Source organism: Micropterus dolomieu, linkage group LG04 (assembly GCF_021292245.1).
Source record: "Micropterus dolomieu isolate WLL.071019.BEF.003 ecotype Adirondacks linkage group LG04, ASM2129224v1, whole genome shotgun sequence".
Taxonomy (NCBI): Eukaryota; Metazoa; Chordata; class Actinopteri; order Centrarchiformes; family Centrarchidae; genus Micropterus; species Micropterus dolomieu.
Genome location: NC_060153.1, coordinates 20231938 through 20251177, shown reverse-complemented (window position 1 = coordinate 20251177; position 19240 = coordinate 20231938). Strand labels below are relative to the sequence as shown.

Below are 19240 nucleotides of genomic sequence, written 5' to 3'. Positions count from 1 at the left end.
TGTCACCAAACATGGCAATCAAACATGTGCCTTTAAGCTCAAGGATAACACATGTCCTCATATAAATTGGGCCCTTGTAAAATGGATTGTCTGATGAGGAGACCGAGCTAAAATGGTTTAGGGGTATAATGTAATCTGTAGAGAAGGGCCAGCACAGGGCTAGGTCATGTAGACAGATGGGAGAAAAAAAATAGAAACATTACAGTGATGTTCTACAGTATGTGGCTGTAGTGGGTACTCTTCTGCCAGTATGCCAGTTTCTGTTTTACTATGATTTATCGGCTCTTCAGGTTGCTTCTTGTCTGTTTGTATCTGTCTGTCTTTTTACCTGCCTGACAGTCTTTGCCTTCCTGTCTCCTTTCAGTATTTTTTAAGATGCCCTCTCATGATAACTAACCAGCTTTTCAAATGGCAGAATTGTATACATTAATATTTTAAAAGACAAAAGGCAATTGTCAAGATAAGGATCTGCACCCAAAATTAAATGCAAAATCATAATGCACAAAATAGTGTAACCCAGATCTGTTCTTTGTGTTGCCACAGCAATTTGTTGGTATTTTAGAATTCAGCAATATAGAGTGAAGGAGGAAAGTGCTCCCTTCTCGAGGACTTTAAACTTTCAAGTCGTTTAGTCAGATATGGTAATGAAAAAGGTGAGAAGCAAATTAATTTGCAATGTAAATATAACATTATGACATCAGATATTGCCTATTTTTATCTAATGACAAACTGATGGACTAGTAAAGTGACCATTAAACTGTAAGAGAAGAGGTTCTGGTTCAATTACATGTTTTTGATTTTAAAAAAAGGCTTGCGTTTTGAAAAGCCAGGTCACCAACTTGCAATGATTAATATAGTTATTTAAACCTAAATGATATAAAGTGCTGGAAGAACATATTCTATTATCCTTCTAATCTGGTGTCTGAAAAGGCTTAGTTTTTATCGGTTGGTGCAGCTTGACGGAGCTCTCACTCTTTGCTCTTTAAAAGACAGAATCACATCAACTCTTAATTGAATCTGACAGTTTGATTATATTTCACTCAATTTTGAAATGTGTCAAATATAGATACAGGATGTCATTTGTGTGCCAGCCTATCCATCCGTCTGTTGTTGACTATGCAGGCAAACACATTTCTTTTGGTGTTCTTAACAGGGAGTTCAGAGTTCAGGGTCACCTGTGAGTACTGTGCTCTGCTTTAAAAAAAATATATATTTTGAGGGAAATATACTTCCTTTATCCAAAACGAGACAATATCATATGAATATAGCACAGAACTACTGCTTTGGTTAGATCATCAGTAATTCTTTAAGGTATATTTCTCTAACTTGCAAATCATCCTACAGGCATCTCTTAACTGAGCTATGCTAGTCTTATCTGGATTCAGAGACATGAGTTGTGTAACCGGGATAAGTATGAAATAAGGTTCAATTCTACAAAAACAAAAACAGACTGTTCTATTGAGGACTGGATTTCAGAGAGAGAACAAACCAAAAAGATGGAATTATCCCTATTTTATTATTATCCACTATAGTAATTAGTCTGGTTAATAATTATGTCTTTTGCACTTGACCCTTTTCCTCCAAAGAGGTAATATTCTAATGGCTATCTTCTTTTTAAATATAACCTTGTTCTTTGTTCTGTTTGTTTTAGAAGCATTAGGGAAAGTACTCAACAAGTGAAGTTTATCACATTAAAGTAAGCCTCAAGCTCACACATAAATTGTAAAAACTGTATTTATTTGGATAATTTATTTGAGCCTTTCTGAATACATTTACACATGCTGATAATGCTTCTTGTGGCATTTATAAAGCTGTACCTTAGTGAACAGAGCTTTTTTCTGTATTTCTGGCAAACAGGTGCCGTAGTAAAGGGTGACAAGGTTGGTCCTTCATTTTCTCAAGCCTTTCATGGTATCAAGCTTGCCAAAGGCCCACACCACAATCCTTGTTACATCCTGCATCATGCTATTGTTCACCATCAATAGGAAGACATCCATTTATGCTGGGATGACAGAGAGAGAGAGAGACAGAAAATGGATGAACAAAGAACAGAAAGAGACAAAAGGATACATGAAACAGAGAGAGAGAGAGAAAGAAAGAAATCATAATCCTCCCTTCCCTCCCCTTTCCCTGGGAAGTGACAGCCACAGTGATGTATAGCTCTGGCAGTGGAAAGTTAATTAGATAGGCTGGGTTACTTAGAGATGAAGGACTCAAAGGCCGAGAAGGGGGAAGGGGGGGGGGCGGTGATGAAACAACTCATTCTCTCTCCCAACATGTTAAACACTTCAGCATGGTCAGTAGCCGTACACTTCAAGCCATGTTTGTAGGTGCCTCTCTAGTGAATTTCTTTGATGTGCCATCGAAGTCAGGGGACGTATTGTGAAGTGTGCGAAAAGTGAGCGTAGCGAGGAGGTTGGGATGGTTGGATGGGTCAAACACAGGACCATCTGTTTGTTTCCCGTGTGAAACCAATAGTCAACGTTGACTTCTTATTAACTTTGTACACAAGTTAACTTAGTTAACTGAAGTTATGCAACTTTACTAACTTCAGTTACGTAACTTAACTTATTTTAACCCAAACCATGATATTTTCTTAAACCTCACCCAACTGTGGCTGTTTCACGTTAACCTTGTGTTTTATTTTAAAAATTCTGAAAGTCTAACATTTCATATTTATTGCTAACTTGATCGTGGAGGCCTGCACGTTCAAAACTGACACTAGAGTGATACACAGTTGGGAGTTGGGAGTGAGAACATGTTGGATGAGAAGAACATGCAAAAGAACAAAGAGACAATAATAGAAAGGAGGATGGTGTGAAATGTGAAGAGTGAGATGAGTCAAAGAAAGTATAAGATAGGGGAACAAGGGAGAGAGAGGACAGAGAAAAGAAGAACGGTAATAAGAAAATGCGAGACCGGGAGAGACATAGAGGGGTTCAAATAAAAGGCAGAGGGCCTTGTTAAAACCCACTGCGTTTGTGTCAAGGACTCACTTTAACATGCCATGTGTACTGCTAAGGAGGTGATTGGATGTCCTTCATCAGGGAAGGGCATGAGACTATGCATAGATAAAAACAATTGCCATCAGTCCTGTGGTTTGTATTATGAAGGGTGTTCAACCTACTCAGAGTTAAATCAGGAGTATCAAGCAAACTCAGGGTTGACAAACTCAGACTGCCTACACTGGTGTTAAACGGTACTACGACGGTAAGAAGTTGGTTAGTTGAGTTGGTGTTAACTTAATTGGAGTTGGCGCGCATTCACACAAAACAGGTGTGTTCGGCCGTGCAGGCAGAGTTTTTCTGTAACGGCGCATGCTTCGTATTTTCCCCATAAAAATGCACGTTGATTGTGTGATATGAGAACTTTAAAGACATGTTAAATCTAATATCGTGGTGGCCTTTGCAATTGGATTTAGCAGTGAGGAAACACTCACTTTAGCCCACAATCATTATGTTATCAAGCCTTAGACACTTTGCCATGAATTGGGCCGGAGTGATTTGGATTTTTTTTATTTTTAATTTCAAGGAATTTCCGAGTTTTGTTCTTGTAAATTTACCACTTTCATCTAGGAGTTTCCTTCTCGGTTTATTAATCCCCACCCTGGCTCTGTATTTTTTGGACACTTAAAATGGTCAGTCTAAATATGGGAAAACAGTTAGGAATTCAGTTATAGCCTACAGATGGGCTACATCTTAGACACTGGCCTGTTATTTAATGAAGATCTCCTCCCTAAATCACAGAGGCTGCAGGCCTCGCTGTATGAACGTAATGCTGTTCTGTTAAGAACAACTTTATTTCAACCGCAATGGAACAAATCAGGTTGAAATCTTAAAATATTTTATCAAGTGGCGTGCATTAAAATCCTACTTCTCATCATTAACACCGAGTAAAGATGTGGTGTGTAGTCCACGTGTCCGGGTAACCTCAAGTTAACCATGAACAAAACCTGCTCGGAGCAGTTTAGAGATGCAGCGTAAATTGCCATGGCAACAAACCTCGGTAAACACCTATCCACCTTTTGCAGTATGCGTACTAGTTACACCCGACGTCACAAAGTTACCCCTAAAGTTACCTGGATAAGCCAGTTACCTCGCTTCGTAGTACAGGCCACTGCACACTCAGGCAACAAGCTACACCAAAAAATGCTTCACTGGAAGACAGGACCCATTCACTGGAACCAAGACTAGCTTTGTATTTGAGTACTTGTTACTAGACTATCCTTAACCTCCTTTCCAACTACAGTAATCCCTACGTAGGGAGGAACCCTATGCAGACACATGGAGCAGACATGCAACAGACATTAAAGGCAGGGTAGGCAAGTTGCTTCTAAAAAACTATTTGTCATATTTGTTGAAACTGTCTATATACACCAATGCATATTAAGGTAGAATAGATAATAACATCTGCATAAAACTTTAACAAGCATATAGGACTAAGGTGTAAAATAAAATACTGTGACTGATCTATTGAAGCTTTGTTAAAAATCTATCGATCTACCTGACGTATGTTTGGTGTCTGATTTTATTTTATTATTTTACTGTTTCTGTGGTGACTGTACTAGTTTGGACAGGTAGTTGAATATTTAATAATATGCATTAAAACACAGTACATGGTAACCAAGGATTTTCTTTAAATACAACTGTGTAATTCAAATAGGATATTTTTTTCTCCTTTAACTTCTAATTCCTAATTAAAGATTTGCTGAAATGGAGCACAATACAAAAGCCTACTGGATTTATAGTTAGTCAAGTAATTTGTGCAGACATACACACCTTGCAATGATTGCAGACCCCAGTATACTCAAACTGTTGCACAATGTCTTTGTAATGTAAGGCTTATAATTTGTGTTCAGTATTTCATTTCATTTAGTATAACTACTTCAGTGGGTCAAACTTAGCTCTCTACACACCTCTCCACAGATGAATTACACTGTACGCCACTATGCTTGGCTGCACATATTACTGAAATTATTTATTTGAAAAGTCCATCATCTAGTGTATATCTGACATTCGCCCTTATTATTTTGTTACCAATATGCCAGAGCTGTCCCAAGAGTTTGGTGACCTCTGTGCTTAATTTACTACCACTGTCTGGTCTTATGGATGAAGATGTGTACTTTTCAAAAGTAAGGCCCAGTGGACGGGAACAAGATAAGGAAATGAGAGGGAAGAAAGGAGAAGGAGAAAAGAAAAGTGAAGGAGGAGAGAAGAGAAGACAATAGATTATGATGGGAAGAGGAAATGAGAAATGAGTTTAGAAGAGGAGCAACTTTTACTGTTGTTTTCAGACTACTGTTGTGTGTGTGTGTGTGTGTGTGTGTGTGTGTGTGTGTGTGTGTGTGTTGGTGTGTGCATATGGGATTGTGGGTGAAAAGTGTATGTATTTGTGATAGAAGACAGTGTGTGTGTGTGTGTGTGTGTGTGTGTGCGTGTGTGTTTGTCTGCGTGACTGACAATGACAGTGAGTGCAACGAACGAGAGGGGGCCATTCTTCTGTTAATTACTGAGTTAATGACACACTATGCTCCAGCGAACATGCAACATGGCAGGCTGATCGCGCACACACACACACACACACACACACACACGCACAAGCGCACACACACACACACACACATACAAGGATAATGGCTAAGTCTGCTTCGGTGCTCACGCAATGTGGCAGGCTGCTATGCAAAGAACTTGACAGTGAGATAGCAGGCTAACAATGATACACACATACAAAAACACACACAGACCAGCAGCAACTGACAGGGAACCTCATCAAACCAGCTTTAATGAAGTCACTTATCCCAAATAGAAAAGGGGAAGAAAGGAGGGATGAGAGAAGGAGGGGAGAAAAGGAGGACAAGGTCGCCTGGATTGATGACGCTCATTAGCCTAATAAGGTACTTTAATGAAGCGCGCCCAACACTATAGAGTGCCGCAGAGTCTAAAGAGACACACATACACAAACACAAACACACACACACACACACACAAACACACCGGTTTTGCTACTTTGTGTTGTCCCTTGTACTTACACATGAGCATAGCTATTTTTGTCAGTTTCTCTCTTCTGTCTATTTCTCACACCACAACACACATACATTAAACATATTCTCAGACATGCAAAGGCATACTGATCATTTCATTCTCACTGACATTTTCAGATACAAACACACACACAAACACACAAACAAAGTAGCAGATGGAAGCACACTCACCTCTCCTTCCGAGGACTGCAACAGGAGGTCTTTCCTACAGGATGCTGTGAAGTCTCCCACTCCAGCATTGACCTCCACCCCTCTCGGGGCCTCCAGGGTCAGGGTACGAGTCGGGGACTCTAGCCTAAGAACCATAAACACACTTTAGACTGTGGACACAGTGGAATCACACACCTGCAGAGACATACAGTGTGAACAGACAGGATGGATTTTAGTACTTACTACAAGATCAATAATGAGTTGACTGAACAATGTTCTCAATCCCCCAGCTGCTCAATCAAAAGCCGCAGAAGACTATGCTTGTACAGGTAAAACTAATATAACAAAGGAAAAATCTACACTTGGTAATTCAATGTTAAGTCTTGAATAAGGACCTCCATGGAGTATAACCCCTGGTGTCAACAACATGCTACCTCTTGAATACACAACTTGAAACGGAGGACTGAATTAGCAAGAAATTTGTGTTTTTTCCTCGTTACCGGGTACTTCCTCAATCCTTTTGGATATAGATGATTCAAGATGAGCACATTTCTGACAACTGTTGTCTGGTCAAATTACTGCCTCTAGCATAGGTCTACATCTAATTGTGCAATAATAATTTTGGATAAAAAGCCAGTAAGATATCACCACTGCCAAGTTCTTAAGAAATTAAATACATTTTGATAATTTTATTAGCTTGTTGACCTTTTATTTGTTTATCCATTAATGCCTAAATAATTTGATTCCTAAGGTGCTCAGTGACATAACCTCTCAGGATTTCTGGCACAGCAACACAAAGTAATTTCGTGAACTGTTCTGTGCCCTTTAAAAAAAGCTTGTTTGGACAGACTTCTTTCTATCTTCTGGAGGTCAATACATTAAACTGCATAACGGATCATGATCAGGCAGCGGTCCACACTATGTACTTGTCCCTATAAAAAAAACATTTAATAAATTGTAATGGCAACAGCAGAGGACTATGGTTGAAGAGAATAGTTCCAAGGATTGCATTTTTGCTTAAATAGACATTTGAATTGTTGCACAAAACATTTCCATGCAATTGAGCTGCCCTGAATAGCATTTAAAACATCATGTCTGCCTCAGATATTTAATACACTGTATACACTCGCAGAGACGTACCAACACATACAGCACTTTACCGCACTGTGTTACCAGAAAATAGATGCATGCAGAGTGACCTAATACATGCCCACTTTTTCGAGAGTTGCTGAGTTTTGTTTAATTTCTAATCATTTTACTGTGCAGTAATTGTTTCCTTTGTCTTTAAAAAACCTACGTGAATGACAATGAAGAATGAAGAATTGTTATGGTTAAAGTGCTCTGGCCATGATTGGCGTCACTCCCCTTGGAGCATGAAGGGTCAGTAGCTACGTCTGTAACTCAAAGTTGAAAACAATATGAGATGATTAAACAGCTTGGTGGTGTTAGATAAGCACAATGCTTCGCTCAAGGGCAAGTTGGCAAGTGAAATTAAACAAAGAGCGCTTTCGGTGAAGCAGACAGAATTACAATTTATGAAGTGGGAGTATAACAAATTAAATAGCACTCTCACAACAAAGATCAAATAAGACAAAATGCTTTGCTATACGGGCACTTTTCCAGACAGGCTTTGCTCAAGGGCACTACAGAAGGTTGGTTTCCCAATCCCTACAGAGAGGTTGAAGGGATAAAGCATTCAAGCCAAAGGGTAGATTAATTGAACTCATGATGTGCGTTCAGTCTGTAGCCAAACAACACACATAAACAAGCATCAGTGCCTTGGCCAAAGGGACTTTGGCGGCAGTAATCATACCAAGCTTCCTCTGTTAATGTCCTACCCTTTACTACCGTTGACAGGATAGAGAAAAAATAAATTCTCCTCACAGGCCCTTTGGTGAGGAATTATTCTACATTTCAGGGTTTCAATCTGAAAAACTAAACATTAGCAGACAGAGAAAAGCTCCCCTGGCAGTGTTTTTTATTTTTGGTTGCACCCGAGTAATGAACATGCACTTATGTTTCTGTTTCAACACTGCCCCATTTCTGCTTCTTTTATTTTCAAGGTGTTTACACTTTATTAGTTGGTTGCTTCACTTTATTGCAAAAACATGCAGTTCATCTTGAGAAGGCATTTAGTGTTGCATTTTAAAATACATCTTTTTAGACTAAATAAAAACAACTTGATTGCACTAATTTGAAATGCAGATTCACTGGGATTTAGACTTTTGCCTCATTAGGTTGCAATAGACTGAAGTACAGCAGATCGCTGGTGTCAAGATAATGTCACTTGATTTAAGAAAATGCTTGAAGCAGGCAGGTTTGCATCAGAGTCATCTCACTCCACTAATTTCCTACTGTTAATTTGTAATGAAAATGGTAGTTTATGAGTCCCTATCAGAGTAAATGACTTACAGTGGGCTGTGTGCTTTGTTAATGGAAGCCAAATTAGGAGAAACTCAGTCAGTGTTTCAACAATGCTAACTACAATTTTATATTTTTTCTTTTCCTAACATGTCATTACATATATATATATATATATATATATATATACATACATACATGTAACAATCCCTTTTCAAGTCAAAGTATTTGCTCTGTCAATATGTCGGAGTTTTCTGTTTGTCAGAGCTAACTGTGGTATTTATTCTGGGTTGAAGGTAAAGGTATTGGATGTGTATAGCAGTCGTGAGCTGGATTAAAGGTGAGGGAAGGTTTTCTGCTGTGCAGTGTTGAGCATCCAAGTGATATAATAAGTGTTGGAAGCAGACACTTCACACTGGGCCTGACTTATTGATCTGAGTGTATGCTGCAGCAGTCAGAGGTTAAGAAGAAGAGAAACAAAGACAGAAACAGACAGACAGATAGGAGATTACTAGAGAGTTTGAGGGAATAAAAACAGAAAAAAAACGTATCCTATTATTCATTATCCTAACATTTTGCATGTGCAATGGGGGGGGGGGAGAGAGAGAGAGAGAGAGAGAGAGAGAGAGAGCTTACTGGCCTAGTCAACAGCAGTGATGTGAGGATCTTCGGCTGGTTTGACAGCTGAGGCAATTATAGTGACGCTGCTGCAGGCTTCAACCAACTCTGATGGGCAGGCACACACATACATACTGACTATGTATCACTCGCTGCACTCCCTGTTTCTTTTCACGTCTGTTTTAACTCACCAGCCTGTTTCTTTCACAAATATACCATCTATTACTTAGATCTATTACTACTTCGTACCTTACTTTTTCCTCATTTTTAAATAGTCCATATGAACATAATGTAGCATATATGCACATTTGTCAGGTGGAAAAGTCATATCTCCAGCACGTCAGCCATTTATTAACACAGTTTGACCTCCACAAACTTTAAAAAAAAAATGCATTTGGCATAAAGTTGCATTGTTTATACACATGGGAAAATGTAATGCAAGCATGATGTGGAGCCAAAGGGAAATGGAGGAGTGTCTGAGTAGGAGATGCTATAACATGTATAACAATGTTTTCAATTCTTAAACTGCAAGAACAAATCAATTCTGTCACTGTCAGTAGTTGGCAACAGAAATCCCCAGAAAAAGTCGGTTGTGTGATGCATTATCTTGAGTATGACCAGGATGGATGGGTTTCATAATAAAATTGCCATGAACATCGATTAACAGCTGAAAAATTTGGTTTGGGGTTTCAGCTTGATTAACTTTGGATAATTTATGTGTTAGAGCATAGTCTGGAGGCCAATGTTAATGCTGTGTATTTTATTGCTGTTCTTTGAATGATGATGTTCTTAAATTATGAATGTGTCTTGTGCTCATGTACTTAAGGTATCAACATTCTCATGTGGGTCTCAGAAGTCCTTGATAAGTGAAAATAACATCTCTAAAAAGTGACTCCACAAAGATTGGATGGCCATGAATGTTTTTTTCATGAATTAGCTCTCTTTTCATTTAAAGATCAATAATGATTAGAAAGTTAGAAAACAAATTATCTGCACTTTGTCTTTTGTGCTGAGGTCAATCTTAGCATGCTAACATGCTAAACTAAAATGGTAAATATTTAACCGGCTTGGCATCATTATGTTAAAGTTGTCATTTTGAGCATGTTAGCATACTGATGGTAGCATTCAGCTATATGTGGAACCCCATAGAGTCACTAGCATGGCTGTAGACTGTTAGTCTTGTTAACTTTCACACACACACAACACACACACACACACACACACACACACACACACACACACACACTTATGTTTGTTCCATTAGCAATTTTTGCGCCAGTGATGACACAAGTCCCCATCGATTAGTGTGCATTCAGTTTAAAGTTCCCACCAGGACATAAAAACACAAAACACACACACACACACACATACCTGTATCTTCATGGTCTCGTTCCTACAAGCCACTGAACTAAGGAGCATCTCTCGTCACTATCAACTATCAAAGTAAAACACATTAATCACTGAAATCTCTGTTTCACAGAAACGAATGCTCAGTCTCATGTCTACAGTATTTCGAAGTCACTCAGTAGTCACTCAGGCCCCCACGTGGTTGTTTTTTCCTTCCAGGTTCAAATAGCAGGAGTCTGCAACTAAGCTGTTATCTTTGCAATTCATTATTATTAGGGAAAACTGCCTTCCCTCCCTCTCTGCTTCCAATTCTTACATTATTCCTCTCTATTCTCTGTCACTCTCACTCCAAAAATCCCCCACCCACTCCTCTCACTCATAGATCTTTTTTGACCTTCAGTTGCGACAAGGCCATTTTATACAGCATCCATATTTGTCCAACCTGACAAGATAAGGACAGGACAGAAATACATCAACATGAAATGGTTTTTATCTTAATTCATTTCTGGGGGAAAACAGAGGCAGAACGGGAGAGGACAGAGACAAAGAAGAAAAGAGTAAAATTTTTGAACATTTTAAGAATGTGATATCTAGGAAAACTCTGATATGAATTTTATAGTACAATCACCAATTTCATTTGTATATTCTCATGTTAATATTTTATATCAGAGTTTGATGTTCACTATGGTTTTGTTTTATCGGCCACTTCCTATATTCACTGAATGTATTCTCATTATGTTAAAACTGACCTTGTGTTTTGCTTTCTGGGCATCTCTGGTCAATTTGTAGATACACTGTTCAATTGACAGATGCTTCAATTGTCAGTCACTACTGCTTCACCATGAACAATATTTGTTGAATATGCATGAATCTGACTTTTTTAGTAAATTAAATGATGAGAGGACTGAGAAGTTCATTGACTTCAGCTTATGCCTCTCATTACAGAAATTGTTTCCTACTCTTAAAAGCATATGTAATGGTGTCAGTTATGGTGTTCTTCCTTGGATAATTATGACCTGATTGACTGAAAACCTTCACAGACATCATGCTAAGCATTTTGGGATGAACACCCTCAGAATGGTATGAGAGTATGAAAGGATAGCCAGGAAAATTGGAGACTACAGAAACCACCTGTGGTTTAACCTGAGATGCCGACAATATAAATGTACACCAAACAACCTACGGTGAAAGGATGCAGAGCTGGAATGATCCTGGAGAGATGTGAAAACATCAGCTATTGAATTAGTACTTGAATTAGTAGTTGAATTATTACTATTGAGTAGTGTTTCTCAACGTCTTATTATAGCAGTGGTTACACATTTACAAGAGGGATATTCCGCTGTTAGACTTACCCTGAAAGCAACTTCGCTGCGACACCAGCAAGTCATGTGGACCCACCTTGCGCTGTGAGTCGCAGACATATACAGGAGTTTCAGTAGGCTATAAAAAACGTAACGACAAAAACTGATGCCCTGACTTGCTCTGTTGGGGACTGTAAGCGTCACTTTATCAGAGGTGCTGAAGTTAACATTTGTGTTTTTGTTTGTTACATTTCTGCCTGATCACAGGTGTAGTTTCGTTTTCCCCCGGCACGAGCACCTTCTGGTTTCATCCAGTTCTGTGTCTGTCAGACGGTCGAGGGGATACTTTCATATCGATTTTTGATTTCGGTTTTAATAGGCCTATTTAAAATTCTATTTGATTGCAGAGCTGCAGGCAGCATGTATTCGCGCAGCACATCCTCTTGCTCGTCCCTCTCTCTCGTCCCTCTCGCTCTCTCTCCTTCATGAACACCGCTGCACAAATCAGTCCAACACAAGGCTGTCAATATCGGACACCCTGCTTAAAAAAGTTAATAGCAAGTTTGTAAGGCCTAGCTAATAACAGAGCTAAGTTAATGTTAGAATACAGCTGGGTTTTGGAGGCTAACACGCGGTATATAGCTGGTAGTCAATATCGACTGTACCCCCCCGCCGCCGCCTTAACAGATGAGCTAATAAAGTCCAGTCAATAACTGAATTGTGTGAAAAGTGTTGACTAAGCATGGATGATATTAAATAAGTTGATCTACAAGAGAAAAATATTTAAAACCAATAAACAATGCCTGAGAGCCTCACAATATTATATTCTTATATATATATATGTATATATATACATATATATATATATTTTTATTTATTTACTTTTTTAATCGCCTGCCACCTGAATTTTGCTCAAAATCTTCTGGGGGAGGACCCCCATGCCCGCCACTTATTAAGTGCCCCACTTAAGACAGTCTCTGGCTTCACACACAGTTTCTGGGAGGAACATTCACTTATTAGTTAAATATAATTACTTTTCATATGGCTTTTTTGTTACCTGGGAAAGTAATTAATATGTTGTTTGTCATTCAATTATGTCCAGCCTTACCATCCAAGAAAGGAAAGCTGTGACATCACTGGGCAAGGATCAAAACATCACTATCTACCTGCTGACAAAGGAATTTGCACAGTGATCCTAAACACAGCGGACTACCAGGCCAACACAAACACATATGAGACACTGAGGTGAGACAAGAAAAAGGTCATAAAATGTCTACAACAGCTACAGAAAGAAAACATCATCACCACCCGTGAACAGTATTACCATTTGTATCCTGGAGAAGCCATTCCATGTATATACGGACTACCCAAGATATACAAAGAAGGAGCCCCACTCAGGGCTATTATCAGCAGCATTAACTCGGTCACCCACAACATTGCCAAAGACATATCTACAGTCCTAGCCCCCCTCGGTTAGCAACATGCCTCCCCACATCAAAAACTCCATAGACTTTGTGAACAAAGTTGAAGGACTGAAACTGGAAACCATGGTGTCCTATGATGTGACTTCCTTGTTCACATGTATCCCCACTATGGAGGCAGTAGAAATTGTTTCCAGCGCAACATGGGATTCTAAAGACAGAAGCATGGCTGTGCCATGGTCTCACCAGTATCTCCTATTGTGGCCAACATCAACATGGAAGAAGTGGAGAGCAAAGCCCCGAACTCCATGAGAGGAACAGCCACTGGTACAGCTATGTGGATGACACATGGATCAAAATTAAATCCAGGAAGTCAACTCCTCATACACTGACATCAAGTTTGCACAAGAAGATGTCAGAAACAACAGTTTGGCCTACCTGGACTGTGCCGTACACATTGAAGAGGACAGGAGCCTGCACATTGGAATGTGTAGATAACCCACACAAACAGATCAATACCTAGTTTATCATTTGCACCACCACTGGGGCATAAGCTAGGGGTCATCAGAAGCCTGCACCACCAAGCTGACAACATACCAACAAGGTCCAGCAAAGGTCCAGAACATCAAAACGACTAACTTGCATTATCATTCAGTACCATAACGTATAGCTGTATCAACATATGTCAAATATATATATATGTCAAATATCAAATAATATTTCAAGAATATTTACTGTCAGTTTTCATATCAAACAGGAGAGATAATAAATAATAACTACTCTAATAATAAATTCTAAATTTAAGTAAACTAAAATAAAGTGCCTAATTTTTTAGAAAAATGAAAATAAAAAGTGTAGCTTGAAGTGATGAAGTGTAGTCTTAACCAATTTTCTAATAAACACTCAACACATCAAATGAATTGCTGTAATGCCTCCTCTTCTCTTTCATTCCCTCTTATAAACCTCTTTCCTACTTTCTCTTGTTCAGTGAGAAACGTAAGCTCTAGTTTGTACTGCCAGCTAGCATTGGAGATCTATGAGATATTCTGGTTTTGAACTGCCCATGGGAGGAATGTACATGTAAAAATCTGTACATTCTTGATTAAAAGCCTTGTGAAATCTCTTTCCCCTTTCATCTGCTCAATTCGTGTGTGTTTCCAAAACGTCTCTGGTGACGTGTCGCGGACTCGACTCGCAAGCATCGGAATGCACAGATTTGATTGCCTGAGCACCGTCACATGAGACGACTGGAGCACATGAGATTGGTCTGTGAGTCTCCTGATCCGCTAAACCAGTTCAGTAAATGTTAGAAAAGCTGCGCGGGTTAAAATAGAAACACTCCGTCACGAGGTAGTAAGTCTCAATAATAAATTGGCTGTAGGTCGGCGGTCCGGAGAGGACAGCGGCTGGGTCCGGATCCGGACCACTACACAAACGCATTGCTCAACACAGAATGACCAACTCCTCAGGTCAAGACTCAGCAGTTCACCTACATCTGAAGGAGGACATTCTTTTGAGGACCACCAGGTGAACATTTTAGACAGAGAGGATGGATGGTTTGAAAGAGGTGTCAAGGAATCCATTTAAAACTGGGTTGAGAAACCATCGCTAAACAGTGGAGGGGGCCTGCGACACCACTTATCCCCCACTTACAATGCTGTCCTTTCATCACTTCCCAAGAAACTAAACAAATGTTCGCTTTTGGCCTCAGGCAAAGAGGTAAACGATGGTCGTTCAGACTTGGCCTTGGGTGGCTCCAACGACCATAACGACTGTCATTACAACAACCAGGAGCACTAATGAACCAGTGGTATCGATCATCTTGGCAACGACCCCACAGAGGTTAAATAGCTGAGTTTCTCTTCCCATCAGTAACAACTGAAGAAGTCTCTTGGATGAGGGATGAAATGTCTTCATGTCTCCAAGTCCAGCTGCTATTGTTTTTAACCTTTCTTGGATAATTATGACCTGGATGACTGAGAACCTTCACAGACACTTCCTACACTTAAATCTCACAATTTATTTTATGCCGTGGGGGAGATGCTAATAATTCCATAAATGGGTTTGTGAATCCAAACAGCAGTAAGGTTTTGAGTTATTTTCTAGCATCCTGAGCACTCATAACTCAAATTCTGTTACAAACATTTGTATGAACTAGGGCTGGTCACGTTAACGCGTTATTATCACGTTAGCACATTAATTAATTAACAGCAACAATTATTTTATCGCACGTTAGTGCAGTTTTTATTATTATTATTTTGAAAGTCCGTTGCTCACTGGCTCTGAATACACATGCAGTCGGTCACAGGAGGGGTGAGATGTTGATCAGCCTGCATATCACCCACCCAAACAAGCAGTGGAGGGAGGCTTCGGCAGACTACGCTGGATGCAGTGTGTTGGAGAAGTAGATAAACAAAAGCAAGACAAGCGATCACATGTCATGGAGAAGTGGATAGCTACACACTGTATGCTGATTAGTATTGGGGAAGATGTCGGTCTTAGGAACATTCTTAAAATCACAACGTAGTTGCTTGGCCCCGCGGGGTTGCGAGTAAACGGCAGGAGCTCTATGGATAGTAACCAAGGCAACGGCTTCTTTGCACTACACAGCTGTAGTCTATTTAACTTGAATTATACATAACTTTACCTGATAGGCCTTCATCTAGTTTTGCGGGGATGCTCTGCCATGCGAATTCTCTTCTGCTGATGTTCTATTTAGTAAACAGTAGGCTAATAGATTCTGGAAACTCACAAACAGCAAGGATCAGTCTCTCTTCCAATGATCTGTGTTGCGTGTCGCGTACAAAAAATTCAAGACAATCCAACTTTGGCAGAGGGCGGAAGTGTGTGTGAGGCCACTACATCAGCTCACTCTAACAGGGATACTTGCTTCTGAACATAGAGTGTTTATGCTACTCCCTGATAAAATAAAAATGTTTCTGCTGATACTTGTTCAGAAAAAAACAAGAAAACAGATTTATATATGTTAACCTGTTGCTCAGAAGGTGCCTGTTATGATGTTATGATCGTGGCTCTGGACTCTAACTTGTTTTAACCAACTTTAAAAAGTAATGCCCTGGCAGTGGCAAATAGCGTTGGTTTTATATTTGATTTGATTACATTAATGTTTAAGTTGATATTTACAAGAAATATTTTGTTGCTGTGTAAAGGAAATACTGCTGGTAAAAATCACCTTATTTGTTTAAAGTGTTTGTAACCACATGTTATTGCACTTAAAGTGCTTAAAAGTGCGCAATACACTACTTTAGAATTCATTATTCAATTTTGCGAATAACAATGCAATTAAACCCAATACGTGCAAAAAAACATGCGAATCGTGAATAAAAATTTGCCTAGTTGCCTAGCACAAGTAAGAACATTTTGCACATTTGAAAGTCCTTTGTGTTTGTTGTGGTATTTTCCAGCTCCTTATGTGACATTTGGCTGTAAAGGCCAGTGGATGAATTTTGAAAATAGTGGTATGTGACATTGAAATACTGTATTACTTGCTCCTTGCGCTTTTAAAGTCCGCTTAGATTTGGATGAAGCATTTGATGTAGTTTATGCTGTTAATATTTGCCTTATCTCTCCTAATTTAAACAATATCCTCATTCTCACTTTCAGTTTGTTGAAGTTTGAAGTTTGAAGAAGAAATTACTTCATGTGGTGTATTTCTGAAAGCAGTGTGGGTGTGAGTTGTGAAGAAACCCTTGCCGGAAATGTTGAAATTGGTGCTTTTTAGTGTGATTTATATTTCCCAGAAGACTTGGCTGACATTCATCCTGCCCTTTTCCTCTTCAGAACCATTGAAAGCCATACCACCTTATCGCCACCTTGCCATTTGGGACGCAAACCTTTAACCTTTTCATGCTAAATGCTCCGTCATCTGCCTCAGTGCCCCTGCAGCCAGCGTCCAACCCCATCCGAGAAGCAAACTTTAAAAATGTTCAAAAGTGGTGCTAAGTGATGCATTGAGACAAGACTGAAGACATGAAAAGCCTTTGACTTTTAGGGAGTTAAAGCAAGAGAGAATGCAGAAATATGGCATTTCTAAAGCCTCCTGACTTTTGCAGTGAGTCTGTGTCTGGGCGAGGGGAAGGTGATGCAGCGTGTTGAAATCGCACCATGAATCGTGCAGGTGTTAAAAAAAGTGAAAAGAGAAAGCCTTGGGCTGTTTTAAAAAGTTATAAAAGTCCCTACTGAGTTACTGAGGTGGGACAGGAGAGAGTCAAGGTACATTAGAGGTTTGTCTTTGTGGAAAGAATGTGTGTGTGCCAGAAAGAGCAAGAGGCAGAAGTTGTGTGTGCGTGTGTGTGTGTGTGTGTATACACAGGGGTTTGGTGTTAAAGAGGAAGTTATGACCACTGAAGAGTAAAGTAACTCTGTATGCTTAAATTTGAATTTCAACTAAGAAATCAGTGTGTGTTTGTGTGTGTCTGTGTGCATCAGAATCAGAGATACTTTATCCTAGTGTGTGTGTGTGTGTGGGGGGGTAATGCACAAAATTGCGCCTTAGATGTTCGAATATTTATTTTCAGATCAGAAATCACTTTATCTTACACTTCTCAACAGTTTGTATGTTTGCACAGCTGCCTTGTGGTGACATTTAATGTCCTGTACATCTGTCTACCTTTGTACAGCACCCTGCTTGACAAATCCTTGAGTTACTCCAAAACGACTTTCAGAGGCTCTTGCTGTCCTCCTCTCTGTGAAATGTAGCCGAGGAAATGGCTAATGGCAGAGTGCGTAAGGAGAAAAAACGTCAAGCAATTTCATGCAGTTGTGCTTCTGATGGGGCACCAAGTTGATAATTTAATCAGTAGTGAAAGACTAGCTTCACTCCTCTGCAACTTCTGCCATTCCATCCATTGTTCATTGACTTGTTTTTGCAAGAAAAAAAAAAGAGTTTGAGAAGTGGGTAGAGAAGGGAAGTGTGGGAGAAAACATTTAAAAGTTAACAATATCGTGTATACTCCAATGGTGAATATATAGTACACCTCCATCTGACCAGCGCATCACACAACAACCAACTTGTTCTGTTGTCTGTGTCTTGATTAATGAAACAATGGATCATATACAATAACTTGTGCTTCATTTACTTCCTTTTACTATAATATTTCATCATAAAAGGTAGGTAGGAAAGGTACATCATAAAAAACCCTTATACTAAAACACCTACATATTTCCTCTCCCACTTTGGCTAAACGTTTAACTAAAGCAGAACTTGCTTTTCTTGTGTAACTGTTGCAGTCCTATGTGTAGATCTTTTGAAGGCCATAAACTAATTTGCCCCATGAGAGAAAGAGTTATACTACTGAACTATTTCAACACCAAGACACAAAGTTGCTTGCCGCTTTCAAGCAGAAGAACATAAAGACAAAGGGTCAGAAAAGGAAAAAGTTTCTTGTTTTTCTTGATGCTTTAACACATGAACAAATACCGACAAACAAAGAAAGGTATGTATGTGTATTTGCTTTGCTCCTAATTGTAGATACAAGGTCAGAAGAACAGCAGGACAGTCTATGCATTGCTTCATTAGCACTGTCTCAGTATTTCATACAGCAGAGCCTGTCAGTAACATCTAAGCAAAGAAACATTAGAGCTCCCTCGCAAAGGCAATAAAAAGACTACAGTGCATTTAGTCTGTGTAGTGTGTGCGTTGCCTTTACCCATCTATGGTTCATGCCTTCTGTAATGTAACGTAGCTTTTTTAATGATGTGATAAGGAGCGGAAATTCCCCTTTTTTTAGGAGAAGTCAGAATTCAGATATGAAAATATTGAACTTGATAGAAATAATATTCAGCTAACTCAAAAGTACACTTTTGAACAAGTTCAGTTGCTTGCATTGTGATCAATCGCATTGGCAGACTTACGCCTTGTGCAACACTGATAGAGACATCATCTTAAGAGGCAGCTATAGGCCCTTGCGGCATTAATGACATCTGTAGCAATTATATTACACTCCTTGTTATTTAATATGCCCTGCAAATGATGATATCCT

The 19240-nt window shown here is 39.4% G+C and overlaps 1 protein-coding gene across 1 annotated transcript in view; it reads right to left on the bottom strand.

Moving 5' to 3' along the window:
- Window positions 1-19240, bottom strand: part of LOC123969844 (zeta-sarcoglycan) — a 187625-nt gene that overhangs the window by 13959 nt on the left and 154426 nt on the right. The window contains exon 8 of the mRNA XM_046047569.1: window positions 6212-6335. Within this exon, the coding sequence (XP_045903525.1) occupies window positions 6212-6335 (124 nt within the window). The remainder of the gene's footprint in view (window positions 1-6211; window positions 6336-19240) is intronic.